This window comes from Jaculus jaculus, chromosome 3 (genome assembly GCF_020740685.1).
Source record: "Jaculus jaculus isolate mJacJac1 chromosome 3, mJacJac1.mat.Y.cur, whole genome shotgun sequence".
NCBI lineage: Eukaryota > Metazoa > Chordata > Mammalia > Rodentia > Dipodidae > Jaculus > Jaculus jaculus.
Genome location: NC_059104.1, coordinates 113,189,203 through 113,202,837, shown reverse-complemented (window position 1 = coordinate 113,202,837; position 13,635 = coordinate 113,189,203). Strand labels below are relative to the sequence as shown.

The window sequence follows — 13,635 nt, the reverse complement described above, 5'->3', positions numbered from 1 at the left end:
CAGCTGCAGTGATGGAGAGAGTAATGAGTGACTCACCAGAGCTTTCCATTTCTGCTTTGAGGAGCCTTATGTGCTCTAACCAAGCATCTGCTTCTATTGTGAATATAGTCATGCCATACCTTGGACCTTATGTTTATTACTTAAACCTTTCTTTTCTTTTATCTTTTTGTAATTTTTGATTTGCCTAAAATATAAAAAAAAAAATCACACTTCTTATTAGTATCCTGAGCTCTTTTAAGGCAACTGCTTTTAGGAAAAGGCAATTAAGGTACTTAATATTTAATCTATATTGTGTCTTGACATGTATACACATTCAGTCTTAAACTAGTTGAGAATACTTATGGGAGAGCAACAAAAATTTTCATATTTTATTTATTGCTATGAATGACATTATTAGCAATCATAACTATTCATTAATATGTAATTTCTGTGCATTTTATTGAAAACAATTATTTTGCTTATGGGCATTTATTAATGATAACGTTCTCTCTTATGACAACTTATGAGAAATGGATTAAAGCAATGATTCTAACAAAAAGAAATATTTGAGGCCCTACATTGAAAATAGTTACTTATTACTTATACTCCTCTTGGAACTGACAAATATACAAAATACATTTCATAAAGTAAAATGCTTAGCTAGGTGAGGATGTATTGTAAATTTCAACAAATTTCCAAAATGCAAAACCTACTACATGATTTTTGTTTAAGTGCTACTATTTTAATGCATGTGCAAGACTAATTTAAATCTTATAAGGTGCTTTCTATGGTAAAACTATTTCTTACTTTAACATAACTGTATTTTAGGTGTTATAAAGGCCATACCTCAGGGACTTTATTCATTATATCTATTTTACCTTGTCCACTTTGTGAATATTAACAGCAAGGTAATAAGCATAGAACATGTTTACAAAATGAGGTTCATAGGAGAATGGTGGAAGTACTTGTTTTCCTTAGATTTATTTAGAACTTCTCTTATAATACATAATCTTGTTCCTTTCTTGCTTAGGTTCCTGTTGGTCCTTAGTGGCATCTATTTATACTTAAGTTTCTGACTCCACAACCCTCCAGAAAATCAGAGGATAACTTTGGACAATAAAGTAAACATAATAGATTGGAGCAGGATTCCTCAAACTCAACACTGTTGACACTTAGAATTGGTCAATTCTTTGTTAAGAGTAGAAGTCCTGAACATTGGAGCATATTGACTAGCATTCTTATCCTCTATCCAGTAGATGCCAGTAAGACCCCTCTCCCCAGTTACAACAACCAAAAGAGAATTTTCAGACATTGTCCAGTATCTGAGTGGGGCTGCACAGCATCACCATGCCTTAGACCCTTAGCAGGAGATAGATTATAGCACAGGAGGAGCCACTGTTCCACTTCCTGCTTTCCTCTTTCTCTTTTACTGCTTCAGAGGTCTATGAGAGAGGCACTTGCAAGATGGACAGATTGTGGTTGCTTGCTCAAAACAGTACCAGTTAGCATTCTGGCCACATGGCATTAGGCAATAAGATTTTAAATTTCAATTCTGTAAAATCACAAGAGGTATAGATTAAGCACTGCTTCTCTAAGATGAGGAACTGTGTTCCCTCTTACTCAGAATGTGCTAAAGGCAGGTCTCTACATAATTCTATTATGAATGATGATGGGAGGTGGACTGATGTGGTGAAATTGTCAATGTTAACAACATTGAGAAAAAAAATGTTACCCAGAAGTCACTACCTATCTACAATCAATGTGAGAACAACACTTTCATTTGATGAAGCTGCAATGTGTGGATTTTTGTCTTGGGAGTTCTAAAGATTCTTCCCTGGTTTTACTTGTCTAGATTCAATGAAATATCAATATCAAGACAAATTTCTATGTATAGATGTTTATGGACATGTGGTAGAAGAATGTGTGGACAGTATAGAGAGAAGGATGTATCATGTCCATCTGGGAAGTTAAAAGAGGCCTTACTTTAAGAGAAGAGGCTTAGATAGGGTTTTAATTGTTTTTGCATTCGTATGCATGTCATGCCTGTGTGTGTATGCATGTTCCTATGCAATGCACAGCTATGCATGTAAAAGCCAGAGGTAAATGCCAGGTATCTTCCTCTCTCACCACCTTATTTCTGTAAGAGAGCATCTGTCTCTCACTCAACCCAAGGAGTCACTGATTCAGCTAGAATACCTGATTAGCAAGCCCCAGAGATTTTCATGCCCCTGTACTAGGATTGCAGGTACACCATGCACGGTATTTTTATGTGTGTGTTAGTATTTGAACTCAGATCCTCATGTTTGCATGGCAAGCATTTTACCTGCCAAGCACTTTAACCACTGAGCCATTTTACCAGTCTTCGTGAGTTCTGAAAGGTCTGAAGCAGGTAATGATGCTACATGTCTAAGTGAAGCAGTGTACACTGTCCATACATGTGGTCCAGTGGACCTTATAGTGCAAGCCTTTTTCCTTTGCAGTTTTGCTGTGGTAAAACTCAGCCTTGGAGCTTGGATGACTTAAAGTCTTTGTTGATGGATTTTCTTTTAGGCAAAGGAAATAACAAAACTCTGGATGCCTATGAATGTGTCACACTGACACCTGGCAGTCTGTGAGGTGCTGGGTAGCTACAGCCAGGACAAAAGTTGGGCTAAAGGCAAAAGGTAGAGCTAAGGTTCAGATGTGGGGAAGCCCCAAGTGTTCTGCTCCCCTGTTAGTGCTTTGACATCGTCACAGAGGGTGTAACTAGTGAGTGGTTGTGAGGAGAGGAAAGGCAGTTGTCTAGTTTCAGCCCCAGAAAGGTCTCTAAGGCTGCTGTGGGGAGAGGGTTAGAGTGGAAGTCCTGGAGGCAGGGTATAAGGGAGGTAAGAAGCTTGATTACTGCCCCGAGAAAAGATTATGGTGATTATATCCAGGCCAGTAGAGGCAGAGAGAGAAAATTAACTCATTAGAAAGATAATAAGGAAGTAGGCAGGCAAAATATGAGTTGTTCATTAATGAAAAAAAAAATCTCAGCACTTTTACAAATGGGAAGAGAAAGATAATATCCATACACTCATTTACCAGTTTTGTTTTTTTTTTTCCATGCCCAGACCACACCAGATGATAGGGGACATAGTTATGGTGAGACCTTAGCCTATGAAGCAGCGCTCCATTCCCCTGTGGTTCCTCTAGGAAAGTCAACTCCGTCCAAACCTAGTAACCATGAAATCTTCCTCTACACCTCAGTTACATCCTGTATCCCATCCCACATAAAAGTTCTGTCAACCAGTGCCTTAACTCTGCTTCCAAAGCTGGGCTGGGTTCCTGATTCCCCTCCTACCATGCCACTTCAAGTCCCTGACTTGCTTTGTGTTTGCGTGTGGTGCATGTGTGCTTATGGGTGTGCACACAGATGTGCAAGCCAGAGGCAGGTGCCACTCTTGAGAATCAGCTGAATTTTTTTTTAAAATAGTTTTGTAGGTGCTATCATTTGTCTTCCTAAATCACTCTCCACCTCATTTTGTAGACAGACTCTCACTACTGCGGGAGAGTATGCTCTGGGCATCTGCAGTGTAAACAACAGCAACACATTCTCAGATGATTTTCCTAGAAATACTAGGTTCCTGGCATTGTGATACTTCCTTTCTCTCAGTGACACTCAACAGATTCTGACCAGCTTTTGGTCACGTGATCCCCTTCAGCTCTAGGCTTTATTGCTTTTAGATGTAAATCACTTAGAGTAGGTAAGGCTTTAAACTGTTAGCAGACAGAGACTTGTCTCCTTCCCTCTGCTCTGACTGACTGACCATTGTTACTGCTTCCCTGTTCATCCTTCCCTGGCCAGCTTCTTTATCCTGGACACAGTTACACTCTCCTTCTCCCTTTTCTCAAACCCTCAGGTTGCAATTCAGCTATAATTAGCTTATCACCCACCAGTTTCACTTCCTGTGGTTGGAGGGCAGGGCCTAGATCTTAACTGTATCACGAACCTGTGTTGGGACCTGGCATTAGGGACTGACATTCTGCAAAAAAAATCCTTATGGAGTAGGTTAATGAATTAGAAAAATACTTTACAGACAAATCTGCATGCAAGATCAGCTAGTCATTTTAGATTTGTGAGAAAAAAAAGAGTGTAGTGAGGATGAGGTGTAGCGATGGTATGACCAGGTCTGTAGATAGTTGCAAGAGGACAAGTGGTCAACAAAAATGAGAACTTTGTGGGCTGGAGAGATGGGTTAGTGGTTAAGGCACTTGCCTGCAAAGCCAAAGGACCCAAGTTCATCCCCAAGGACTCATGTAAGCCAGATGCACAAGGTGGCACATGTATCTGGAGTTTGTTTGCAGCAGCTGGAGGCCCTAGCACACCCATTCTGTCTTTCTATCTCTATCTGCCTCTCTCTCAACTCAATAAATAAAAATAAAATAAATATTGAAAAAATAAGAACGTGCCATGCCATTCTGCCTGTACCTAAAGAGGCAGCTTGGGAAATCACTGCATTATTTCCTATTGATAACTAATACATATATGCATATCTATGTATATTTCTGTACAAAAGAAAATCTGTTTTTCTTTTAGTCATGGTCTCATCTAGCTAAAGCTGGCTTCAAAATTGCTATGAAGCCAAGGCTGACCTTGAATTCCTATCTTCTTGTCCACCCAAGTGTTAGGTTTACACAGGTATGTCCCAACACACTTGGCTTAAAAGGGAAACTCTTACAAAAAGCTCAGAAGAAAATTGGATCTTGTTTATTCTAATTGTAACATTAAATCAAAACTAGGTACTCACTTGAAACTTTATCTTAGAGCTCTTATAGTTAATAAGAGCTTTAGTGTTCTTATTAAAGACATACCAGAGCTTTTATAATTAATTATGATATTCCCTCAGCAATGATTTCTTGGTGAGGACCTTGTATTTATAGTTTTAATTTTTAACAATTAAAAATCCATTTCCCTAACTAGGTTAGCTCCATGGCTAAAAAGAACATTTATATATTAATTATTCATATTTTTAAACCTGTTATGGAGCTATTTACTCAAAGTTTAAAATACTACAAGTTTTAAGTGCCCTTTATTTTTAGGCAAAAATCTCCAACTTTAGCATTTCAAGAAAAAAAAAAAAAAAAAAAGAATAACCAGAAGATCACATAGAGCACTGTTCCATGAATAGTTCCTGATGTTAGAAACCTGGCTTACCTTTGAGCCAAAGGAATGCACTAGTGGTTATTTGCACAGTGCTTTATACAGTTATATAAGGTATGATTGCTCTTCTGTGACTGTGGCATGAAGCAACTATGAAGGCAAACATTAATATTAGCATTGAGATATTAACGGCATGTTTCAAGCTTTTTTTCATTAACAATTCAAAACTGACTCATGGAAGAATGGTAACTTCAGTATGGTTGAATACTTTTGGGCTTCTTCTGGTCTTTCCATCACTGTCACAGGGCTGTATCCTCCTAGATGGTTACTGGATTCACACTGCATAAACTGCTGGACGGCACAACCTTACTCAAAGGGTCCCTTCAGTGTTTTCGTGATTACAAGCCCTCTTAAAGGACATGGTGTAGTAAGTGCTGGGGACTTTCGGTGTGATTGTGTTAGAAGCTGGAGTGTTGGGTAGTTAAATATTAAGGGTGGAGCTCTCACTAATCATATTAGTGTTCTTATTAATGACATACCAAAAGATATCTCTCACACTATTTCCCTTAGGTGAAGATTTAAGAAATCTTCAGTTTACAACCTAGAAGAGGCTCCTTTACAGAAAAATATTCACAATCAGACAGATTTCAAATTCCCAGACTCCAGTGTTGTGAGAAATATATTTCTGTTGTCTATAACCTACTGAGCCTAGGGTAATTTGCTAGAGTAGCCTCTGAGCCAACCAAACTCTACGTACTCAAAAGCAGAGAAAGGCAGCAGTGACAATAACCCTGGCATATAAACTGTGTATATCCGCTATATAGAAGCTGTGCAGAAAACCTCAAGGTCTGTGATCCAGGTGGGTCCTTTCCAGTTTATAAATGAAGAAACAGCAGTTTGGTCCTCTGAAATGACATGCACCAGGCATCATGGTTAATTTGCTCTCTACTATACTAAAATTCACAAAATGGTGTCTTGGAAAAGTGCTTGTTGTGTAAGCATATGGATCTAAATTTGGATCCCCAGCAGTCACATAAATATGTTAAGTGTGGTGGCATGCACATGTAATCCCAATGCTGTGGGAGTGAAAATGGAATTTCTAGGCCTTTCTGGCTAGTTTAGTTGATTCGAGGAGTGTTAGGTTCAGCAAGAGACCATTTCAAATCATAAGATGGAGAGTGACTAAGGAAGACACCAAACATTGACTTGTAGCTTCTATACACACATGCACACATGTGTATACGTACCACCCACATACATATAAACACATACAAAAATAATCATAAAAATCAAATTAATGGCCTTGGGGTATCTCTAAAGCCTAAACATGTTCTTGAGATCTCAGGGTGATGCTTGTTGCTTTCCAGTGTGGACTGAAACCTACAGGCTCTTCAAGATGCCTTCGGGCCTTCTGCTCCAGATTGGGACTGCTGAGGCATCCAGCCTCATTGACTGAGCACCTACCAGGTTCTTTGATTATCGAGCCTGCAAAGTGCTATTGGATTGCTGTAAGATAATCCAATAAATTCCCTTTTAATATATTTTATATAATTAATTATTTATGAGAGAGAAAGACAGAAAGAGAGAGAGAGAAAGAATGGGTGCACCAGGGCTTCTAGCCACTGCAAACGAATTCCTGATGCATGTGCATCTGGCTTACGTGGGTCCTGGAGAATCAAACCAAGATCCTTTGCTTTGCAGGTAAATACCTTAACCACTAAGCCATTTCTCCAGCTCTGAGTTCCCGTTTAATACAATTCATTCTATTGGTTTTGTTCCTCTAGAGAACCTTAACTAATATATCCTGTCTCAAGGATCTGTGTGGATAAATGATAGTAAAAGGATATCAATGTTGACCACTGGTCTCCATATATGCATAGGCAAATTCATCTGCATATACACATGCATATACCACACAGAAACCATATCACACATAGCATACTACATGGAAATACTCTTTTATAATGTTTGGTGGGGTTGTTTTTTGCTGAGGTTCATTTCACTTTTATTTTATTCTATTTATTTTTGTGTGTAGTTTGCATGCATATATGTGCATATGTGTATTTTCCTATGTGATGCACATGTGTGCAGGTGCACATATATGTCTGTGTGTGTGTGCACAAGGTGGTTGCCTCTTGATCTTCACTTATTTACTGAGTCAGGGTCTCCTACTTGAACTCAGAGCTTACTAATTCTGCCAGTCGAGTGAGCAAGCTTGCCTCATTGATCCCAGCTCTACCTCTAGAGTTAAGATTACATGTGCATTTACATACCTACCAGGAAATTAATTATGTGAATACTGGGAATCCAAACTCACCTTTCCCACTTGCCTGGCAAGCACTTTAGCCACTGAACTCTCTCCCCAGCCTCCTATTTACTTGTTTGTTTTTGAACAGGGTCTTGCAACATAGCCCAAAAGCTATCCTTGAATTCATAGAAATCCTGCCTCACTCTCCCATTGCTGTCTCCCTCCTCTGATGCTCATTTCCTTCCAGCACTGGAATGCCAAGGTACCAAGGGAATCAGTGCCACCCTCTACCCAGTGTTTTAGGTGGGTCCTGGAGGAATCCAGTTCCCAGGCACAGCAAGTACTCTTAGTCACTGAGCAATGGCCCCAGCTCCCAGGAAACTACCTTTAAGGCTCAAATTTCCAGAGTGCTGACCATTCCTTATGTAAGAGGTTGCAAAACAGCTGCATCCAGCCTCTAGAGAGGTTCAGCATTCTCATAATCACTATTTAGATGCACTTGAAGGCCGCTTGTCAGTTTTAATCCAGTTGTTTGCACATTACTTTACAACTGCCCCACTTTCAGTTTCAAGCTTAGACTACTGATCTTACAAACCAGGCTTTAAATTCTCTCCATGTAAAATATAAGTACTGACTCATTTTTTAATATGGTTCTAACTTGTTTCCCAGATATCCACAGACAAAGAGGCTCATCAGTGAAGCAGGCCTAAAGTGAACTTATGGCTCAGGGAAATTTGCAGTAGAAGGGGCAGAAAGAATGTCAGAGCCACACATTGGGTCATGATATGCAGAGACATTTCTCCTACCCATAAGTGATAGCTAATCCCACAATGTACGACCCATATAGCCCAACAAGCAGGATCCCTGTGGAGGGCAGAGGGCAGGGAAGAGGCTAACAATGGTACCATCTTGACTGTATTCATTGAGTACAAAACCAAGAACAAAATATAAATACAAATAAAATGATTTTCCAAATACTGTGGCAAACATATGTTATCTTCTATACTAGTAAGAACCAAACACAAGAATTTTATTGAAGTGACATCTATACAGAGTCTTTACATACTAGACTATTAAAATCATTTTATCTCTTAGAAATCAGAAGCCAGAGCTCTTTGCCCCTTGCTGACTATGTTTAGTGCCTGAAGCCTATTAGGAAGAATGGTGTGGGCGCCTCAGTGGAGTAGCCCCAAGCCAGAAGGAAAGCACACAAGGCTATGATGCATATCTCCATTTTTTTTTTTTAAACAAGTTAAATGCACTAGTGGAGAGGGGAGCTGTCATTAAACAGTTTACACTCTGACCACAGAGACTGTCAAATATTCTGCTTAACACTGGCTTAGGAAGGAGCAGTAAGCATGCATGATAAGTGCTGCGACCTCACAAGAAAGCACTCATTCTTCTCAAACTTGTATTTACACTGTTAAGTTATTTTGTCTTAAAGACAATATGTTAGAATAAGAATTTTGTCCAGTGACACTTGGACTATTTAACTTATTTATAATCAAAACATCAAAGGAAGCACATGTGTTTGTAAAAAGAGGGCTTGATATTTTATGAGAAAAAGATGCCTCTATACCATGCCCCTCTAACATGCCAAGTCAGCTTTGCCCATGACCAAATGAGAACAGAGGCATCATTGAATCCATTAAGAGGGAATGAAATATAGAAATCAAACACTCACACTTCAATTTCAATGCTGGGCAGCCCTTCATGTATTTTAATAATGTAAATCAGGTTTGATGGATTATTCCCAAATTAAAACTAGAACTAGAGTCAGCACGTGCTACTTTTTCATTGACAATGTTCTGATGTAGAATTCATTTAGTGTATAACAACTCACCATGATGAAAAATGACATTAGATTATAAAACAAGCAAGGTTTTCCTCTTCTAAATTTCTTTCTTCAGATGAATACATTCCCCCCAAAATCAATGCCATTTAAAGTAGTATGCTCTATTTTGACAACTACATCTGATGCAAAGTGAATGAATTTGTCAAGAGGACATAGGCTCCTATGTGACCCAACAACTAGAACAAACTATACTAGAGATTTTCATCACTAAAAGGCTAACATTTTCTAACACTCAGAGACATTTAAAGTTTAAATGGCTGCTGAGTCTTAAGTAGAAGTGAGAAAGATTAGAAGCATGAGTGTAGCAAAAAGGATTCATACTCTTGGATTCAGAGTAGAACCTTATGATCTTGGAGATGTATGCAACCCTGAGGCTCTGATTCTAACAAACTCTTCAAATATAGGCCATTATTTTGCCTACAACCATCAGGACGTTTCCTGTGACAAATTGTATTGACAACTTTTCAAACCAAAGGAAGACAGTTTTTAAGCGTTAATTTTTTAAAATATTTTTATTTTATTTATTAGAGACAGAGAAAAGTAGAGAGAGAGACAGAGAGTAAGAATGGGCATGCCAGGACCTCTAGCCACTGCAAACGAACTCCAGACACATGTGCCACCATACGCATCTGGCTTACGTGGGACCTGGAGAATCGAACTGGGGTCCTTAGGCTTCACAGGCATGTGCCTTAACCACTAAGCCATATCTCCAGCCTCAAAGCTTTAATTTTTAAAACCCGCTTATCACACTTATACCTCCCATTGGCCCCATATTTATCTTGTTAAAGTTGAATCTACTGTACTCTACTATACACTATTTCCTATTTTATATTTCCTCTATTAAAAATGAATGTCCCAGAGACTAACTTAATAGATTCAAAATAGCATTTCTTACAAATGAAGGGTTTCACATTTTGGTGTATGGTTGGTACAAAACAGGCCATACGGAATCGATAGTTAATTATTTCTCACACCATTGTTTTTAATCACAAAAATTATGTTTATGCTTTAAGAAGCTAGTGTCTATTTTTTGTCAGAGGCTGGTTTAGCTACTTACCACAAATGAATAATAAATCTTGAATCCAGGTCTTGCCACAAAGTAGTCATCGGACTTGAATGTTATTTTGATTTGGTTTGTTCTGGATGTTATCCTTGGAGGAACTTCCTTGTGACCACACCATCGACCTCTAATCACAGTACTAGTTTCAGATATATCTTCAACTTCCACAAAATCATACCTAGAATTATTAAGATATAAATTAATATGTTTTAGCAGTAGATTTTGAAATTCATAAATTTGTTGAGAAATTAAGATCAATAAACATGATTTCATATAACCTCCAAAATGAACTGAAAATTTTACCTACTAAGAATATAAAAATAAAAGCAGCTTTTGGAATTGCTTTCCAAATATCAAATTCAACAACCTAACCTGAAAGAATTCTTATATGTACTCAATTATGATGGTTCCCAGCTTCTGAGTAATTAAAGTGGGTTACTTGAAGATAACATAGGTTATAAAGATTTCTGGGAACAACAAATAATTGTGATTCCTTGGCATACATTAAATGTAAGTTGAATTATGTAACTACTTACTTTATAGTATTTGTAACAAATTCTCCTTGTGAACTATTTTTTCCCTTGACATGAATATAAGTAGCATCCAAAGGCTCAGTGTTCTCTGCAGAAAATGTGTGCATATGGACATGATTTGCCCCACTATTGTTTTTAAAAAAATACTACTTATTTGTAAGCAGAGAGAGAGATATACAAAGAAGAGAAACAGAGAATGGGCGATCCTGGATCTCTGGCCACTGCAAATGTACTCCAGAAGCATGAACCACTTTGTGCATCTGACTTATGTGGGTACTGAGGAATCTAACCTGAGTCCTTAGGCTTTGCACAGCCTTAACCACTAAGAAATCTCTCCAGCCCATATTTTACTCTCTTTTTGGAAACTGTCTTTCAGCAGTAACACATAATAAAATAAGAAATAATCCAGAAAGAAGGACACATAGCCTTTAGAAGATATGTGTGCTCACTAGTAGTGGAAACGTCTGGGTGGGTTACAACAGAGAATAAATAGGCTCAAGACCACAGGCTCAGTACTGGCCAGAGAAATAGAATCCTAGGATTGAGAAGCACAGCAAAGGTCATTTAGATACTTGGTGTGGCCCTTTGATTACTGCACTTTCTCCATGTCATCCTGTTACGAGAGTAGGATTTCCTCAGTGAGAGGGAGATTTCATGTCCTATGGATCATTTATTCTATTCTCAGACCTCTGAAGTCTTGGGACATTCTACATGATTCACTGAACTCTCTTTCCTGAAAATTGCTGGAAGTCTCACTCCTTATCTCAGTGTTTCCCAAAATGATTTCATATGCTGAGGTCACAAGATAATGATGGACATTCTTGGCAGCAAAGAGTAGAAGTTTCATCTTCATCTTTCATGACTATTAGAAGGCATCAGCATAAGAAACATCAGGTCTGAATATGCAAGAAAACCAATAAAGATTTACTGGGTGCACCTAAACACTGTGAGCCATGACTGCATTGAGAAGGGTAATGTGAAAAATAAAGACATGGTGAATAAATTTCCTTGACAGTGATTTGTGAGGCCCTTGTGTACTTTGCCTCAGTTTCCTTATAGAAAAAAAGAAGGCTAATATAAAGTTAGCAGCTTGATATCTCTTGGGTGCTGTATAAATTAATTACTTAACATTTCTGTGGTGCTTGGGAGGTGAAAATCACTAGCAAAATCATTTTTCAAGCAATAAAATATTACAATGTAAACATCAAGAAGGCTTTGAAACAGATGGTAGCAAATCAATTGTATTTCATTTCATATATAATATGTGTAAATCATATTTACTGCACAAAGCATCAATATATTTTGAGACTTTGTTAATATCACAATAGGTCACTTTTATTTTACAAAGCACATCAGTATGATTTTAACTCTGAGTTCAAATTAAGTATGTGTTAATTTTTTCCTAAGGTGGTATGGTAAGTTAAATAGATGGCCTCCAATATAGTCAGTGTGTTATTACAGTTTGTAATTTAGAACTGCAGCCAACTGGTTGGAAAAGGTACATTTTAGGATCCTAAAGTGTGGTGGTGGATTTAAGATTGCAATCTAAAGATATGCAAAGTGCCTAGTTCCTCCTGGGGTTCCTGAAGTATGCTGTGTGGCTTTTGGCTTATGGCTTCTCTCTCTATGCTTGGACCTGTGAAATCAGGCCTGCTTCTTCTGCCATTATGGAACTTCCCCTGGATTGGTAAGCTTCAATCAGTATCCCTTCCTCCATAACTGTGCCTGATCTGGAGTTCATCTCAGCAAACCTGAAACTGCCTGTTATAGGAGGATTCTGAGACAAGCCTTTATGTTTTGTCCTTCATCCTTTTACTCCTTTACCTAATCTTAAAAAGTTGGAGAGGAAACTAGATTTCATCAAATCCAGAAAACATACCACTCTAATACTCTGATATTGTCAAGGCTAAAACCCCAAGAACTAAAAATCCCAGCTCATTAGTGGCTTCCCTTCTGTGATATGATGATAAGAAAACATTCATTTGCTCTTTGTCCTTTGTTTTACCCTAAAACCTTTTGTTGTTTCTAAGAGATGTCATGAGAGGAGCAATTTTTATTAGACTTCTTAAGCCACTTTAAAATATACCTGAATTCATGTTAATGACTCCTAGGTAGCTTCAGGATTAGTGGTCAATTACTAGAAAGACCACAATAAGACATTTGGAAAGCTTAGCTCCTCCTAGAGAAGCCCCAAAGTTAACAAATTAATCAACCATGACTAATAGGCACATAGTAAACCCTGTACATCCACCTTCACCCTGGAGTTAAGGGACTTCTGTGTTGGTGGACATCATGGTGCTTTCAAGGTATTTGCTTGGAGAAGGGCCCCTCCACAGACTTTGTTTTCTTCATGGCTTGCACTTATTAACTCTTTAGTTGTGTTTTCTACTTTAAACTGGTAACAGTAAGTGATGATTTTTGTGAACTATGGTAGAAGGACATGGAAACCAGTGAGAAAGCCAGGAGGCTGTGGCACCTCCTGGTTTACAGTTGGTTGGTCAGAAGTGTGGGAGCATGGAGACTTTCAGATTGAGCTTAGATTGGAGGGTTGGATGCTAACTACAAGTAGATCCTCATAATTGAACTGAATTTTAGAACACCCAGCAGTTGTATGAGAATTTACTGGTATGGAGGAAAATAAAAGAAACAACAACAACACATATTTGATATCACACATGCTGGGTACAAACCAACCATAGTGTTAGATCAGGATAAATGGAGTCACTGAGGACAGCAGGGGGGTGATAGATTCCAGGGAGTGAGTCATCCACATTCCTCAAGGAACCACCCAGCCATTATCCCCTCCTTGCCTAACAATACCCCAGGTCTATGTTTCCT

At 38.4% G+C, this 13,635-nt stretch overlaps 1 protein-coding gene across 2 annotated transcripts in view; it reads right to left on the bottom strand.

The window, feature by feature from the left end:
* Positions 1–13,635, bottom strand: part of Pdgfd (platelet derived growth factor D) — a 233,129-nt gene that overhangs the window by 52,067 nt on the left and 167,427 nt on the right. For both annotated transcript variants that reach the window (XM_004661892.3, XM_004661893.2), the window contains exon 3: positions 10,262–10,442. In XM_004661892.3, coding sequence (XP_004661949.1) covers positions 10,262–10,442 — 181 coding nt within the window. The remainder of the gene's footprint in view (positions 1–10,261; positions 10,443–13,635) is intronic.